The sequence below is a fragment of the Balaenoptera ricei genome, chromosome 15, assembly GCF_028023285.1.
Source record: "Balaenoptera ricei isolate mBalRic1 chromosome 15, mBalRic1.hap2, whole genome shotgun sequence".
NCBI lineage: Eukaryota > Metazoa > Chordata > Mammalia > Artiodactyla > Balaenopteridae > Balaenoptera > Balaenoptera ricei.
Window position 1 is genome coordinate 17,527,462 of NC_082653.1, and position 17,070 is coordinate 17,544,531.

A 17,070-nucleotide genomic window follows, 5' to 3' on the forward strand; every position below is an offset into this window, starting at 1 on the left:
CATGTGGGATCTTCCCAGACCAGGGCTCGAACCCGCGTCCCCTGCACTGTCAGGCAGACTCTCAACCACTGCGCCACCAGGGAAGCCCCCTGGTTAGATTTTAATCTAAGTGTAGGGAGGCACCACTGGAGGGGTTTATGCTGGGGATTGATATGATCTCATTTAATTGTTAAAAGATTACTTTGTTCTGTGGAGGAGGGGTTGAAGGGGGAATAGAGAAGAAGTCAGGAGACCTATGAGAAAGAAAGTTCTAGAGTCATATAAGAGATGGTGATGTCCTGGACCAGGTGGTGGAGAGACATTCATTCACCATCCGACATGTTTACTGAGCATGTGCTCCATGCCAGACGCTAGTCTGGGTTCATGGGAGTGAGTAAGACAGATTCATTCTTTGCCCTCATGGGCTTCCAGCGATGTGAAAGAGACTGAAAATAAAACAAGCAATCAGGTAATTATCTGGTCTATAACAAATGGTATATTAGTCAGCTAAGGCTGCCATAACAAAATACACAGACTGGGTGGCTTAAGCAGAATTTCATTTTCTCACAGTCCTGGAGGCCCCAAGTCCAAGATGAAGGTGGCAGGTTTAGTTTTGTCCGTGGGCTCCCTCCTTTGCTTGCAGACGGCCGCCTTCTCACTTTGTCCTCACATGGTCTTTCCTCTGTGCACATCTGCCCCTGATGTGTCTTTGTGTGTCCAAATTTTCTTATGAGGACATCAGTCAGATTGGGTTACAGCCCGCCCTAACAGCCTCATTTTAACATAATCACCCCTTTAAAGTCTCAGTCATCAAATACAGTCACAATCTGAACTGTTGAGCATTAGGGCTGCAACCTGTGAATTTTGGGGGGATACAGTTCAGCCCATAACAGATGGTAAGCAGACTATGAAGAAACATAGAGCGTAGAGATGGAGAGAGGTAGTGGACAGATTACAGATGAATTTAGGAGGTAGAGCCCACTGGTCCTAAGTGATGGGGTTAGAGTGGGGGCCAGAGGCATCAGAAATGGTGCCCTGCTAGGTTTCTGGCGTCATCAGCTGGGTGGTGTGATTCTGGGGAGGAGGTGTGTGTGTGATCTTCCACGGTTCCCACTATGCGTGGGTCCCGGAGGCTGCTCATGGAATCGCGAGTCATGCAGCCTGCTAGTAGCTTCTGAACTGTCCTTTGGCCTGACAGTACTTTTCCCCCAACCCTAGCCTTAATGCATTTATGACTTCACTCATAGCTTGTGAAAAACTTAACTATATTAAAAGAATGCATCCTCTTTAGGTCCTCAGGCTTGTAATTCTCCACTCCAGTTCCGTAAAACATTTTTTAAAAATTAATGTATGGTCAGAGTTTATCAATAAGCGATTCCACTAAGTCTTCCAAAAGTTCCAGGGGGCTTAGTACATGATTTGCAATTGTATTCTTGATCGATTTGAGCTGAAGTTATGACTTTAAACACTTGCCTCTCAGCTTCTGAAACAGTGACCGGAAGATAAGTGTGATACTCAACGGAAATTATTTTCTCCTACAAACTGAGACCTCTCGTCTGTATTTTATGGCCCATTTAACATTTTTGTGTTATTCTGCAAATATTTTAGCCATAGTTACCCTCTGCTGCCGTTTCTCCGTGTCAGCCATTAGCAGGGCCACTGCAGTTATAACTGTGGACGATAAATGTCAGCACAATTTTCCACTCAGTTTCAAAGTTTCTAGCTCCTAGGTTGACTTTTAAAATTGTTTAAACTTTTTTTTTTTTTTTTTTTTCCCATCACAACCTTGTGGGGCCATGTCACTGAGCCCATGGTCTGCAGCACGTTTTTAATGTATGTAGTTGCACTTTCTCCGCAATTGTGTGGCTTCCCGCTGAGCACACTGTCAGGTTTAAAGAGCGAGATAAAGGGCACAATAATACGTCTTCAGATGCTGCCCTGACATCTGCAGGAGTTTAAATGTCACCAACATCAAGGCATTTTGCCCCAAATGCACAGCCAGTTTTCTGTTAACCCCATTCCGCAGGGTCCCGGTTTGGGGGCGCTGGGTCTCAGTGGGGAGTGAGTGTGGGATGCTTAAAACCCCCGAGCTGGTGGCTGGTCTGGGCCCCAAGGTCATCTGTGCTTGGCCGAAGGTTGGTGAGTTGAAGCGGGTGGGGTCATTGCTTTCCTGGAGCTGTGGATGCTGGGTGCAAACCACAGCTGGGAGAGGACAGGGCTCAGGTGGGGGTGGGGGGGTGGGAGGAGGATTGGGGCAGCCAGGAGCTCAGGGAAGTGCACCAAGCAGGTCCCCAGCATCAGGAGGATCCACCAGAGAGAGAGAGAGAGATCTGTCATGGGCTGGAGATGAAGCCGGGGCTCAGAGAGCAAGGGCGTGTGGAGAGAGGGTGCTAAGCAGGCGGAGGGTGGTCCAGAAAGGTTCCCGCGTTGAGCACCGCGATCCAGGGCTAGTGTGCGCGATAGCACAGCATGATGCCTGCAGGGGTGGGGACGTCGCTGGTTTTATGGGTTCAGACCAGGCAAGACTGGCCAGTGGAAATTGTTCCATAAGAGCTACGTAACAGAGACAGCCACCTAGAAGAGCATGCCTGCAGTCGTGTTTTGTTAATAAGTCTACATAGTGTTTTAATAAATTCAGTCAAGATTTTAGAATGAGGGCTTTCACCTAAGGCTGGATTTCGTACTTGCCTTGAGAAATCGGATGATTGGCTACCCTGAGCACAGCACTGTCGCATGGCCTCTGTCTGCTGGATTTAGGGAACTGCTAGCTGCCCCCTGCCTATGGGGCATGGCGTCTTTATCCAGTTCCCCGAAGTCCCCACCACTCCTTATTGCCTCCTCATTGCTGAGGCTGGTGTCAGATACCCGTTATTAGTGTGCCTGTGATGTTGCTTTTCTGATACAGAGAAATCTTTATTTTACCCAAGTCTCTATGAAAGGTGGGAAAATGAATAAGGGGGCAAGGAGGTGGCAGTTTTGTTTTTGTTTGTTTTACAACTGAACCACTTGATTCCTTTACATAACTGTCTGGCTCCTGAAGGCGCGTGCTTTCAACATCTCTGCTCTCTGTAAACCCTTGGTGTTTCACCAGAATTATTAACGCCAGGGGCCATTAAACCTCTGAATTCTCTACCACTGTACCTAGAAGGGAGGGAGGAAGAGGGATTGCAGATGAAAGAATCAAGGCAAGAGGTCTGCTAGAAAGGAGTCAGAAGCAAGCAGGAGAGGGAATTCCCTGGCGGTCCAGTGGTTAGGACTCCCTGCTCTCACTGCCGAGGGCCTGGGTTCAATCCCCGCTTGGAGAACTAAGATCTCACAAGCCGCACATAGTGTGGTCAAAAAAAAAAAAAAAAGAGAAGCAAGCAGGGGACATTGATCCAGGGACAATTCATTTCTAGTTGCACAAGTCCCAGAGGTTAAATGATTTGCCCAGGGTCCCCGAGGGTGAGGGCAGATATCCCTTTGTAAAAACCCAACACAACACCTCCCAACATTGGAACTAAGATTCTATACCCCCTCCTTACCAGGGAGTAGATGTTCCTTCCCGCTTCAAACAGGTAGCATAAAGGGGCTTACAAGGTTCACTCTTTTGCCACTTAAAAATTGACTTGAGGGCTTCCCTGGTGGCACAGTGGTTGAGAATCTGCCTGCCAATGCAGGGAATACGGGTTCGAGCCCTGGTCTGGGAAGATCCCACATGCCGCAGAGCAACTAGGCCCGTGAGCCACAATTGCTGAACCATTGCGTCTGGAGCCTGTGCTCCGCAACAAGAGAGGCCACGACAGTGAGAGGCCCGCGCGCCACGATGAAGAGTGGCCCCCGCTTGCCGCAACTGGAGAAAGCCCTCGCACGGAAATGAAGACCCAACACAGCCATAAATAAATAAATAAGTAAATAAATAAAATTAAAAAAAAAAATTGACTTGAACTGATAGTTCCAAAAATAACTTTACAAAATTATACAGGAGAGCAAAAAGGAAAAAATTTCAGACAATCAAAGCAGCATGACATCTGTCAGGTTGACTAGATGCACGAATCTTCAACTCTGAGAAGCCCACAGTGAGAGGACTTCCCTGGGCCTTGGACTCGTGACGCCGTCTAGTCGTGGGGCCCTGGAGGTGGCATGAGGGGGACTGAGCTGTTGTCACTTTGTTTAGAAACCTGAGCAGAAGCTGTAGGTTTTCGCACAGCGAGTCTGCCTGATCAAGCCGAGGTCCTTGGCTTCTGCTGAGCGTTGCAGGTGGTGACACAGTTTGGTAGATCAGACAGTTCGAAGTGTGAAGGCCATGGGGACAGATGCCAAGGAAAGGAACCTCTTGTGGTAAAATATTCCGGAGCAATGAGAGGCGTCTGGAGGATCAGCACAGCCTTGCCTGTGAGCCCTTTCTTTGGACCCTGGGCTCCAGGTGACACCGTTGACCTCCCGTTGTCCACGAGGCAAGAGAATGTGCTGGTTAAATGCTGAGTTTTGGGGCTAAAATGGACCTGGACTGAATTCTGTTCCTGTCATTAATGCTGTGTGGTGTTGGACAAATTAAACTTGGTGAGCCTTGGTTTCTGCGTCTCTAAAAGGGAAATAATACTAGTGTCTGCTTTAGGGAACGTTATGAAGTTAATTTCAATAAAACATGTAAAGCATTTTTCACAGTGCCTGGCATTGTAGGAGCTTTCAGTAAGTGATGTTATTATTATTACTTGTCTGTCTGGATATTTGACTCCCTCTGAAAAGATGGCCAGAGGCCCTCGTTGAACCTCCTGATCTTCTTAAGAACTGTCCATTTGATCGCATTCCAGGGGTATTTGATGCCTGGTTCATCACTGATTTGGTTGATGTGATAGGGATCGTTGGCACTTTAGTGCCTTGATGAAGAAACGCATTCTTCTAGACATAGATTATCAGCCCACTCGTCTTTGGAGAGCTCACGTAGGCAAGGACCTCTCTCCACAAACAAGAGATGAACCCAAGTTACCCAACATAAAACATATGTTTAATTCTAGAACTGATTACCCATGGACACCATGAGTTCCATCTGAAAGTCCTTTCTCCTGTTACGCCAGGTCCCCGGAGTAAATGTCCCACCTCCATCCCATCCCTAGATATCATAGCTTAGAGTGAAAAGTGCAGACTCTGAATGTGTCTTGAATTCTCGGTGCCTTGCTTCACTCGCTGTAAAATAGAGATAATACCACCACCAGCTGCATTGGGTTAAGTGAGTTACTATGTGTAGACACTGCCACGACACCAGTCACGGAACCTTCATTCACGTAGTGCTTACTACTAGTGTTCTCCTCCACCTTTTCTCCATCCTCCCCTCTTTGCCCTCCTCATGATCGGCGTCATCGCCAAGGCCAGGTGTGGAAGTCTCAGGCCCAAAGGTGCTTCACTTCAGTTTTCTTCTTTCTGCTCACCCAGGTCTACAGGGAGATATCTTCTGGGGTGACCTCCACACCCCTCCGACTTCCTTTTGCAAACATGGCAGTATTACCCAGCAGCTAATAGTATGGATTTTGAGGCTCTCAGAGACATGGATTCATGTCTTGCCTTCCCCAGTTTCTGGCCGTCTGACCATGACAAACCTTCAGAGCATTAATTTTCTGATTGGTGAAATGGAGTTACTGCCCACCTTGTGGATTTTTGTGAGATTTAAGTGAGATGATGTATGTAAATGTCTTAGAACAGTAACTGGCTCAGGAAGTGATCAATCAACAGTAGCTTTTCACCGAGCCAGACCATCTCCTAAGCACAAATTCGCCCCTGCCCAGTGCCCATCCTGAGCTCCCACCCGCCGACAGGGACATGGTCAGGCTGTTGAATTCTGTCCTTATATGCTTTTTGGCTTCTCTCTTAGGAAAAGCACCTCATTTTCTGCGGCTCCAAAATGTCGAGGTGAACGTGGGGCAGAATGCCACCTTTCAGTGCATTGCTGGTGGAAAGTGGTCTCAGCATGACAAACTTTGGCTCCAGGTAAGGATGGGAGGGGCCTCCTGCTTATACCTGCCCATCCCTTGGGAAGGGAAGAAAGTGTGTGCTGTGATAAAGGGCTTGGTGGGGAAGGGGAAGGGGTATTTTTTATGTACCTCTGCTCCTTGGATGATACTCTGCATCCATGATCTTGTTAAATCTTAACTCTAATTCTGTTATGTAGGCATCAGTATTCCCCATTTTACAGATTGAGAAACTGAGGTCACAAACATAAAAGTGCCAGAAGTAGAATTTGCAACTATGAGCTTTCCAAAGTGCCCTCTAACAAACTTTGTCCTTTAAGCCCAGAATCCGAGGACTAAGGCAAACTGGATATTTTAGATTCTGGGTACATTTTCATTTCCATATGACTTTTTTGTCAATTTCTAATACAAAAGAAAAAAGGCCTGTTGGATTTTGATGGGGTTTGATTGCACTGAATCTATAGATCCCTTTGGGGAAAACTGACAGCTTAACAATAATGAGTGTTTTCTCATCGTGAACATGGTATATTTCTTTACTTATTAAGATCTGTAGTAATTCCACTCAGCAAGGTTTTATAATTTTCATTGTTCAGGTCTTGTATATCTTTAGTCAGTCTTATCTCTAAATATCTCCTATTTTTGATGCTACTCTAAAATACATTTAAAAAAACCCCTCAATTTCTGATTTTTCATTACTGGTATACAGAAATACAATCGACTTTCCTATATTGATCCTGTACCCTGTAACATTGTTAAACTTAGTATGACTATTTCAATTTAAATTAATTAAAATAAATACAATTCAGCACTCAGATGCCCAGTTGCACTAGCCACATTTCAAGTGCACAATAGCCACATGTATCTTGTGGCTACCATGTTGGACAAATGCAGATAGAGAACATTCCTGACATTGCAGAGAGTCTTACTGGAGAGCACAACTCTAGAGAGACATCACCTCCAGTTCAAGGAATCAGGAATATTGCTTGAAAGAAGCTGACTCCTGTTACCTCCAACTTCATATACTTAAAGTTCTCTATCATCTCTTCTGACTCACATAGTTTGGATGTTGGTCCTTAACCCATGCCCAGCACACTTTGATGGGAGTTCATAGTATCACTTCTCTTCTTGCATTTGAGCCCATTTCCTGCAGTTGGAAAGTCCCTGGGCCGAGAGAGCACATCTAGGAGCTTCTTTTCTTGCTTCTTAGCAGAGCAGTAGAATGAAAATAACAGTCAATAATAATGCCTGCTCCTGCTGCTTCCCAGGTCTGCCTGCAGACCACAAGAGAGCACGGGAAACTTCCACGTGTCACTCAAGTATTACGTAATGCTATTTATTCATTATAATTAGTATTAAAGTGCATCAGGCTCCCAAGAAGCTTTGTCATGTCAATGGCATTGCCTCAGTTGGGTCACAAGAATGAGAAAAGACAGTCACAGTACATTCAGCATCTTAATTTGGGTTTTCCAATTATCTTATGAACGTTGTTGCTACAGTTCTGAGTTGCGTGCTCTAAACCTTGAGTCTATCAGGGGAAGGATGTTAAAGCAGAATGTAATTGAAGTTTTGAAGGAAATAGAAACACATGGTTTTGAACACTTCCACATCTTATTTATCTATCTACTTTTCAGTGTAAACCAAATCTTATTTCCAGAACGTTTTTCAGGTGGCTTACAATGGGACATAAAGCATGACAGGATAGCATAAATTAAGTGAGGCAACACCAAATAGGAGGAAAATAACACGTCGGAGCTGGTCATATGCTAAAAACTGCATTTCTGTATGTCTGCTGCTTCCTGGTGGGTCACAGGCAGAGCCCACAGCACCATGGCCACAGACAGAATAAGGAAAGCTTGTCAGATACACAGTTCACAGTGATGTCCCTGAGATGAACACAAACCAGTGGCTCCAGAAAATTCTGTCGTTCACACAGAGGCCAGACAGGAATTGTTCCCAGGAGTCCTCATAAAGAAAACAGTCTGTGATGTAGGGAACCACATTTTCTACCACAGTCTTAACTGAGGGCACACAAGTAGTTTCATAGGCTTGTTTCCCATAGTGATGCTCTGGGTAAAAGCAATTTGGCGGTGGGGGGGGGGTGGGTGGGAGGGAGGTGGGGTGGGCAGTGTGATATGGCAGAGGTCCCCAGCTCTCTACCATCGCCATCCTGGGATACCTCACATGTATCTGGAGAGTGAATAGATTCAATAACTATTTCTTCAAGGAAACCGCCAGAAATGTTGCCTCCCTCATGTATATTTCAGGAAATATTGGGAGGTAGATGGCTTACACTATGCTCTCTGGCAAAATGCCCTCTTGGCCAGTTAAGTCCAGGCTTATATTCAACAGTGTAGTTGGAAGTAGGTCAACATCTTTCTATAAAATATGAGACGCCAGTCATGATACCTGCCACCCAAGAGAGAATTGCAGCCCTGATCTGAGATGGACGAGCTAAGGCAGTGGCAGATTTCTCATGAGATATTGCTTTGGATTTATTCCAGCGCCTAGAGGACCAGCCTGCAGACTTGCCAAAGTTGTGTTCCATATAACAGGCTGGGGTGCCTCAGCCTGAGAATTTCCAAAGTGAGTGAAACAGACACATTGTGGCCAAGAGTCCACAGGACACCTACAGCAGGTGTGCCTTTCAACAATGCTATTTCTTGCTGTAGCTTCCAAGATAAGCTGACTATTCACTAAGTCACCAAATGTGGAAACTTTTTTATCCAGCAGTTTTAAGTCAGGGAAATAAAGGCGGTGGCTTTATTCTCAGAATAGTATGTCAGTGGCCCTTCTCTCTGGCAGTGGTTAGGGAAAAGTTGGTGGACTCGTATTTGGGGATAAATCCCTGTTGCCTGTTGTAGAGAATGCTTACCTTCTTCTCTATAGAGCAGGGATCTACAGCCTGCTTGTCCTTAAGTGCTTTCAGATCATAAATTAATAAGTTAAAAAGGAAGACTCCCCATACCCCTGTTTTGCACCCTCCTGAAGACTTAATATGCTCTTCAGAAGACTCTGTCTGCTAGTGCCAGCTTTCATGGAATTATAGTGCAAGTTTTACATAAAAATCAACAGACAGGACCTATGCAGAAATGTGTATACCTAAGCCTAGAACAATTGTAATCTTGTAGGGAAAAGGCGGATAAAGGCCAATAAAAGTTATACACAAGCTCGTCTTGTTCTGGGATGATTTCTTCTTGAGGTGAAGCATGTAGTGCCGTGGTCTCCGGTGGAAGGGCCTCATTCATAACTTGCTGATTCCTTATGTGATGCGTTGTCTTGAGGAATCCAAACTTGTGACTCTTCAAGCATTTTTTTCAAGCGAGTAGTTGGTGTGCATCCTGACTGGAATGGCTACATTCATCCTGACTAGAATGACTACAGCAAAGCAGCCTACGGTCTGGGGAGCCCTTTTGGAAAAAGGAGAAAAAAAAAGAGCAATATTCAGAGTACAACTAGGTGGAACTGTAGTGACAAATTATCAGTGTAGCACTGTGAAAATGTACATGGTACATCTTTTCTGGAAGGTAATTTGGCAGTAGCTAGCTAACACTTTTAAATGTACATATTCTTCCGGCAAGTAATTTTACTTTTGGGAATACACCTAAGAAAATAACCAGAGACAGGGAAAAAAATGTATATGCAAGTGTGTTCAGCAGGATGAAAAACTGAAAACAACCTAAATGTCCAGCAAAAGGGGACTGATTAAGTAAATGGGGCCATTAAATATCAGTTTATAGAAGTCTGTTTAATGCCATTTTCACAGTATATATTTAAGTGAAAATAGCAAGTTATAAAACGATATGCCCAATATATTAATTTTATATCAAAAACCAACCATATGTATACACACATATTTACACAAATATATACATACCTGTATAAATATACACATATAACACTATAAAACACATATCAAGACACTTAATAATTGATTGCGATGATAGATTATGTATGCTTTTTATTTTCATCTTTACTCTTTTCTATTTCATCCAAATATGCTAAAATGAATGTATGTAACTAACATTAACAGAAAAAATGCTGTTAAAAGGAGAAAAATGACCACTTTTTCCTAGGCACAGCATATTCTAAGGATGGTAGGAGCCTTCACAGGGCATAGCAGAATTAGGGGTAGCTATTCCGACAGAAGCGGCAGCATTGGCCCCTGTTGAGAATACGGGTAAAATTACCCTCAGACTGCCCCACCTCCTCATCGCCACCAAGAGATACTGTTCATTAAGGTGGAGGTTTAGAAATATTTTTGTGTGTCACCTGGTCTTTACGGAAGATTGCTGTGGGATCCATGCACTCCTCAGGGGCTCCAGGGCAGACCCTGTCAGCCCCACCCCAAGGCTGACTTCCAGGTCTCCCTACAAAGGATTCACTCCATCGGAAGTCTGTACAACGAATAGCGTTCGAAGAGTCTCAGAAATGAGGCCATGTGTCCAAAGCCTCTGCACAGATCTCAGTAGGGGCAGCCTACGTGTTTAGACAAATCACGGGCGTTGTTACACCCTAATTTGGCAGGAAAAGGCTCCTGCCCTGGGAAGCCATCAGCACAGCAGTGACCACACCAGGGCTGATGAGATAAGCAGACGTGTCAGTCTGCGGCAGATTCTTCCCGTAAACCTGTTTTCCCGCTCCCCGCAGGGCTACCGCTGGCTCCTGGAACCAGCTCCCCCTCCTGCCTGCATCTCTGCCAGGTGTCCCTTCCATGCGGGGCTTCTGCTGAAAACCTAGTGGTCACCCTATAACTACATACTAAGGAGAAATTCACGCTGATACTCAACACAGCTGGCATGTATTGAGTGGTTACACATAGGATGTATTTAATTCTCACAACCAGTCTTTCAGGTAGATGCTATTTGTAGTCCTGCTTTATAGATGAGGAGACTGAAGCTTAAGGATAAATGAGTCAGAGTTACCTAGGTCGTGAGCAGTAGAGGCAGGATTTGAATGCAGGTCCATGTCTACGTCCTGGGCTCATCCTCCCATGCTGACCTCATAGCCCTGCCCACCTGTATCTCCACTCCAGCCTTTCCTTCCATACAGATGGCTTCCTATTAAAAAAAAATTCATGTATTTATCACCTAGTTACCCACCTCTAATTTTCACTGTACTAGGTACTTAAAGAGATTTGAGTCTCTCAAATCTACAAACGAAATTCCAACACCCTTGGGCTTTTTTTCAAATTTCTCCCTTCTAGTTGCCTTCTTACAGCTCTTTTCCCCTTCTTGGCCACATTTCTTAAACGTGTTGTCTACACTTGCAACGTGACTTTCTTTAACTCCTGCCTCTTCCCAGAAGTGGCTCTTGTGAAGGTCACCAGTGCTTTCCTTGTTGCTAAAGCCAGGGGGCGGGGTGGTGGCGGTGGTCCTCCTCCTCCTCCTCCTCCCCCTCCCCCTCCTCCCCCTCCTCCCCCTCCTCCCCCCGTCCTCCTCCATTATTATTATTATTCCTTACAGTTGGCTCTTCTTTCAGCATTTGATGATGCTGACCACTGCCTCCTTGAAAATCTTCCTGCCCTCTTGGTTCCATGGCATCATCTGTCAGCAACTATGAAGGGTCTGAGAGTTTACCTTATTTACAAGCAAAGGGGTTAGGCTGCCCATTGCGTGGTTGCATGGATGCTGGCAGGAGACGCGAGACTCTTGGGTCAGAGACAAAGGACTTTATTACTCATTACCCCACAGGCAGCACAAGCTTCATGTCTGCAACAGTTTCCCTTGTGCCCCCAAGTCCTGTGAAGATGATGTGAGGGTGGATCCAGGTGGGGTTTACACACAGCAGGTCTGTGTCATAGCTGGGGAACCCCCACGCCTAGGATACCCCAATCTTTTATTATTACCTTTGAGATATAATTCACAAACCATAAAGTTCAATAAGTCTACCACTTAGTGGGTTTTAGTGTGTTTACAGAGTCATGGCACCATTACTACATGCTCTGTCTTTCCTTCTTTTCACCTGTAGGGACCCCAGATTAAAAAACAGCTCCTGTAGGGCGACCCAGGGGAGGGAAATCTAGCTGGGCTTTGGATTTGCACAGGGTTGGGTTCCCTCAGATTCGTCCGAAGCTGATGCATGGACCTCATCCTCCTCCGTCCTGTGCAACTCCTCTCCGAGGACCGTAGGCAACTCTGACCTGGAACTGTCCCCTCACACACGTATTCTTTCCTCCTTTACTTTCTGCTATTTTTTCTTCCTGTCTTCCCTCAGCCCGTCCCCCGTTTATGTGCTTCAGGATTGACCCAGCTCATTCCCGCCCCAGCGCTTGGGAGCCTGGGAGAAAGAGTGGCGCGCAAGGCAGCCCTGCTTCTTGCCCTCGTGGAACTTACCTTTCGGCAGCAGAGACAGACATTTAGCAACTAATCACAGAGTTACATATTTTATCACACATGCGACCAGGCTCCCAGTGGGGAAAAGGGTCTGCTGAGGAGATAGGGAGCAGGGAGAGTGGGGAGGAATTATGAGTCTCAGAGAAGTGCCCGTGGAAGAAGTGGCCTGTGAGCAGAGTTCAGAGAGGTGAACTGGAAATAGTCAAAGGGCCATCAGGCTGCACAGGGCGACGGCATGTGTGCAGGCCCTTCACCCCCTGCTCATCCTCTTTGCTCAGGGCTGACGGCTCCCTGTAGGGCTTATGCCAGGACCCTCCTGACGCTGCAGGAACTCTGAACCCAGAAATCAACCGTAAATGGGCAGTCAGCCATGCGTGCGGTGGGCCCTTGGGAGGTCTTTAGCACAGCGAATCAAAAATGATTTATGTCCACTTCTATTTCTTTTAACTTTTAATAAAGAATAATCAAAAGCTATTCTTCAGAGATTGCCAAAGAGGTGCAAATATGGTCTTAAGAGAATCAATGGGCCAGCTTTTAGCAAGTTTCCAAGTGTCATGCCATTGACGCAGTATGACTAGAAACGAAAAGAATATTAATTACGAATGAATTGTGGGAAGTTCACCAAATATTTTCTAGCCAGGAGATTTCTGGAGCAATTAGAATAATTTTCAACTGGAAACGCTGGCCTCATTTTACTTGTGTGTGTGTGCGCGCGCGTGAGCTTGCGCTAGGAGCTCAAATCAGCACGCAGAAGGTTTCTAGGACCCATGTGTTAGAATATCTCCTGTAAAACAGTCATAATGTCAGTTGCACACAGTTTCCTTTTATTAAAGACAGTAATGTTTCCACTTCTGCTGATTATAAATCAATTGCAAGCCGGCATGCACTCCGGCATGTCCGGAAATAATGACAGCCATTTTTGCAAGCTGTGTCTTATGTCTTTGTGAAGGGAATAATGTCCTGACACAGGAGCAGAGAGGATGGGGAATTGCAAAATGGTGAGGCCATTATAGATACCCTGATAGTCAGTCAGATAATATGAAAACAGCAGGCTTTCCATGGCATCAGGTGCTTCTCTTGTCTTCCTTTCTAGATAGTTCCTGAAGATAGGTTTTTGCCAGGGGGGTGGAAGGATGCACATATGCCAGGGTCAGAAATATTAAAGTGTGGGCATTTGCAGTCCATACTCTTGTAAAGAGTGTGTGCTCTCAAACCAAGCCGGCTTATTCCACATAACATAAAACAAGCTAAGGGAAGGTGGAATTTGAGTTGTTTTAAAAGAGAGAGATAAGCAGATGAAAAAGAAAGAAAAAAGAGAGGTTTCAAAGGGAACTATTACCATGATGAATGAGAGAGACATGGGTATAAAATGGGATTAAGCAGGACCACCGATTAGGCTACAAAATGCCTTTGTTCAGCTTAGAACACATGTGCCCCCCTGGGTGGATGAACTGGAAAAAGGTTCGCACTATGGGCACATGCAGCCCCAAGGCATATAGCCTGGCAGGCAGACAGAGCCTTTGGGCAAAGAAAACAGGTAGCCTTCCTCTAAGTGGATTCAGTCAGCCTGTGGTCAGGACTCCTGCTTTGCCCGCAGAGCAGGGGCTGGATTTGGGTGCCACACCCTTGGCCCATGGCTGGGCATCTTTGGTGCAGTGACCAATTGCTCAGCCTCAGGGAGTGGCCTGGATTTAAGGAATGTTTCCATTCATGTGCTTCGTGATATTATTTGGCCCCGTTCTTTCCACTGAGGGACTTAAGGTGACATTAGCCTTCAAATCTTGGAGACAGAGGACAAGGCCAGCAGCATCAGTGTCACTCTGGAGCTTGTTAGAAATGCAGATTAACTAGCCTCACCCCTGACCTACTGAGTCACTCTGGAGGTGATCGTTATGCATGCTAAGGTTTGAGAGCCGCTGCTTTAGACTGATGGAGTTGGGGTAAGAAAACCTCACCCAAGCCTAATAGGACATTAGATATGACACTCCTTAATAATATATTTAGGAGGTCCATTAGCCAGGAATGCAGGAAGATGCTTTGCCCCTCCTTACATAGATATTTCCGACGTCGAGACCCCTGAGGTTTCTAGAAAGCTAGGCATAGATCACATCAATTCCCAAACTGTTTTCTGTGGAGCAGGCATTTCCTGCAAGATGGCGTTTGATGTTCTTTGAAGAAGCAAAGTGAGTTTCTGGAACACTGCACACTCTACCCTCCTCACACAGAGTCACAGGGTAACTGTGCGCTGTCGTGTACTGGCTGGCAGCTGGGCGATGTGACTAAGGCCTCAGTGTCTGGAATCAGATCACCTGGGTCCACATCGTGACTCCATCCCTCAGCAAAGTCACGTAAGGTTTTGCTCCTCTTCCTATGGTTCATGGACCAGCATCAGCGACAAGACTTGGGAGCTAGCTGGAGATGAAGGGGGGTGTCAGGTCCCACCACAGACTCAGGGAATCAGAGTCTGCATTCTTAACAAGATTCCTCAGGTGGTTTGTATGCACATTAATTTGAAAAGTACTATTCTAAACCATGTTGCTTGACCTGTCTGCCTCAGTTTCCTTATCTGAAAAACAGGAATATTCTTAGGACCTATCTCATGCCTTATCATCCATGAGAATCACCTGGAGGGTCTGTGAAAGCGAAAACGGCCTGGCTCCCCCCGTAACAGCTCCTGGTTTATTAGGTCCAGAGAGGGGCCAGAAAATGTGCATTTTCTAACAGGTTCCCAGGGGATGCTAATGCAGTAGGTCTGGGGACCGCACTTTGAGAACTACTGCTTTAGACTATCCTAAAAGCATTGCTCATCCTCTGCTGACCATGTTTTCCTCCTTGAAGGATGCTATTTCAATACTTGACTTTGTGTTTATGTTTTGCCCTTTTTGCTGTTTTGTTGGAATCTTAACGCCAGCCTGTAAATTCTTCTGAAATCATACCTTCCACATTCCACACTCTCTCATTTTCTGTTTTGTTGAATAACGAGTACATTTCCAGTGCGATTAATAATAGAATAAGGAAAGGGGAAAAGACAACTCAGACTACCAACCCCAATAAACAGCCTCCATAAACGGATATCAGCCCTGGAAATCTCATTAAAATTAACATTTCTCACAGGTTCCCAGGCAATGTCCATGTTGCTGGTCTGGGACCCACCCTTTGAGAAGTACTTTCCTAGGGATTTTAGAAGGATGAAGTGGATTCTATCGTGTAAGCCAGTTAACACAGTGCCTAGCACAGACTGAGCACTCGGACATGTTCGTTAATGTGACTTTTACTTAATAAATGCTCAGACAAATCCCATTACTTTGAACAAAATATTTATCAAACTCAGTTATGGAACTTTATTCGCTGGGGGATAGATTGACTTTTCAGAGGAAGCAGTGTGTTATTGCAGGGGTACTTGAGCTTCCCACATTGTCAATGATCTATGGAGATCAGTTCCCAGCCCCCTGCCCCCTTTTTTTTTTAACATAGATTCAGGAGCAGACAACCAGCAAATCTCAGGGCAGTGGCTCATGGGCTTTCAGGAGACCCTATGTATAATACACTGGAGGAGGAGATAGAGATAGGAAGGTGCTGGGTAGAATGGATTAAAGTGTCCTTTATGAGCCAGTGCCCCAAACCGCAGGGTACTGTGCATGTTGGCTGCTAAAGGCTCACAAATCCTCCTTTCCCAGAGAACTGTGCCCTTGGTCAAATGGGAACCATTTCTTCCTCCCCCACCTGCTCATGACCTGTGACTGATCGGCGTGGAGTGCAGAAGCTGGCTCCTTGCCTCCTGGTGGGATTAACTCTGGTACACTTCATGCTCTGGAGCTCCGCGGAGTCAGGCTGAAGCCAGACCCCAGTTTCCACCACATCGTTGCTCGGCTTCTTTCCTCACCCTTTCCTTCATCCCCTTTCTCCTGAGAGCACTCAGTAAATCACCAGGTCTCAGACTCTGCTTCCTTCTGGGGAGCCCAACCTAAGACACCCTTCTGAATGCCCACTGGGAAATTTAGTCAATTGATTCATTGACTCAGAGGGGCTAGAAGATGATTCATTTTAGAACAACAGACATAGCTCTGAAAAACTTGCCACAAGAAGAAAGGAAGTGTGCCTGGAACTTTCAGAGGAAGGATGTACTTATGGATGAAAAATATTACAGGAGCCAAAAGAAAATTTCCAACAAGCCAAAGGGGTGACACGGGCCTAAGGGTTTGATAGAATTTTCCACAGGCTTCTATGTGCATCATCTGTGTCATGCTCCTCTCTGGCTTTTCCCAGGACTTTGACTTCCCTTCACTGTCCTGCTTCTCTTTCCTAGCATCCTAACATCTGCATCCCTGCGCACTTACCTGGCACCTGGTGTCATGGCTGGGAAGCTTTACTCTCCCAATTTGCCTCTGGGTTGTGGTCCACTTCAGGCTCCTGGCATCTCCCCTGCACCACCCGTCCCTGTGCCCACTCAAACCTGTTCATTGCCTATGGGCTTAGGTTTCTGAGTCTTTTCCTGCTTCATGAAACCTCCCCTTGTTTTCTTCCCTTGCATTTTCTCTTCTGCCTCTGTCTGGGGCTGAGACAGTGGCTGGCACCTGTGCTTCTTATGCCTCCTCTCTGCTTAAATCCCTTCTCCGTGTTGCCACAACATTCTGGCATCTGAGCCTCTCACCATCCATTCCTGGTCTTCTAGAATCCCTCCCGATCTCTGCTCCTGGGCTCCTGGGTGACTGCTCAATTGCCTTGACCTTGAGCACCTGCTTGCCCTTCCATCTGGGCTCATCTCTCTGAACTTAACCTCCATTTCTCCTTGCCCTGGTCCATCACAGCCCTAT

General features: G+C 46.0%; 1 protein-coding gene across 8 annotated transcripts in view; it reads left to right on the forward strand.

The window, feature by feature from the left end:
• PTPRT (protein tyrosine phosphatase receptor type T) overlaps nt 1-17,070 on the forward strand; it is a 1,095,010-nt gene that overhangs the window by 404,391 nt on the left and 673,549 nt on the right. For all 8 annotated transcript variants that reach the window (XM_059896616.1, XM_059896620.1, XM_059896617.1 and 5 more), the window contains exon 5: nt 5,828-5,943. In XM_059896616.1, the coding sequence (XP_059752599.1) occupies nt 5,828-5,943 (116 nt within the window). The remainder of the gene's footprint in view (nt 1-5,827; nt 5,944-17,070) is intronic.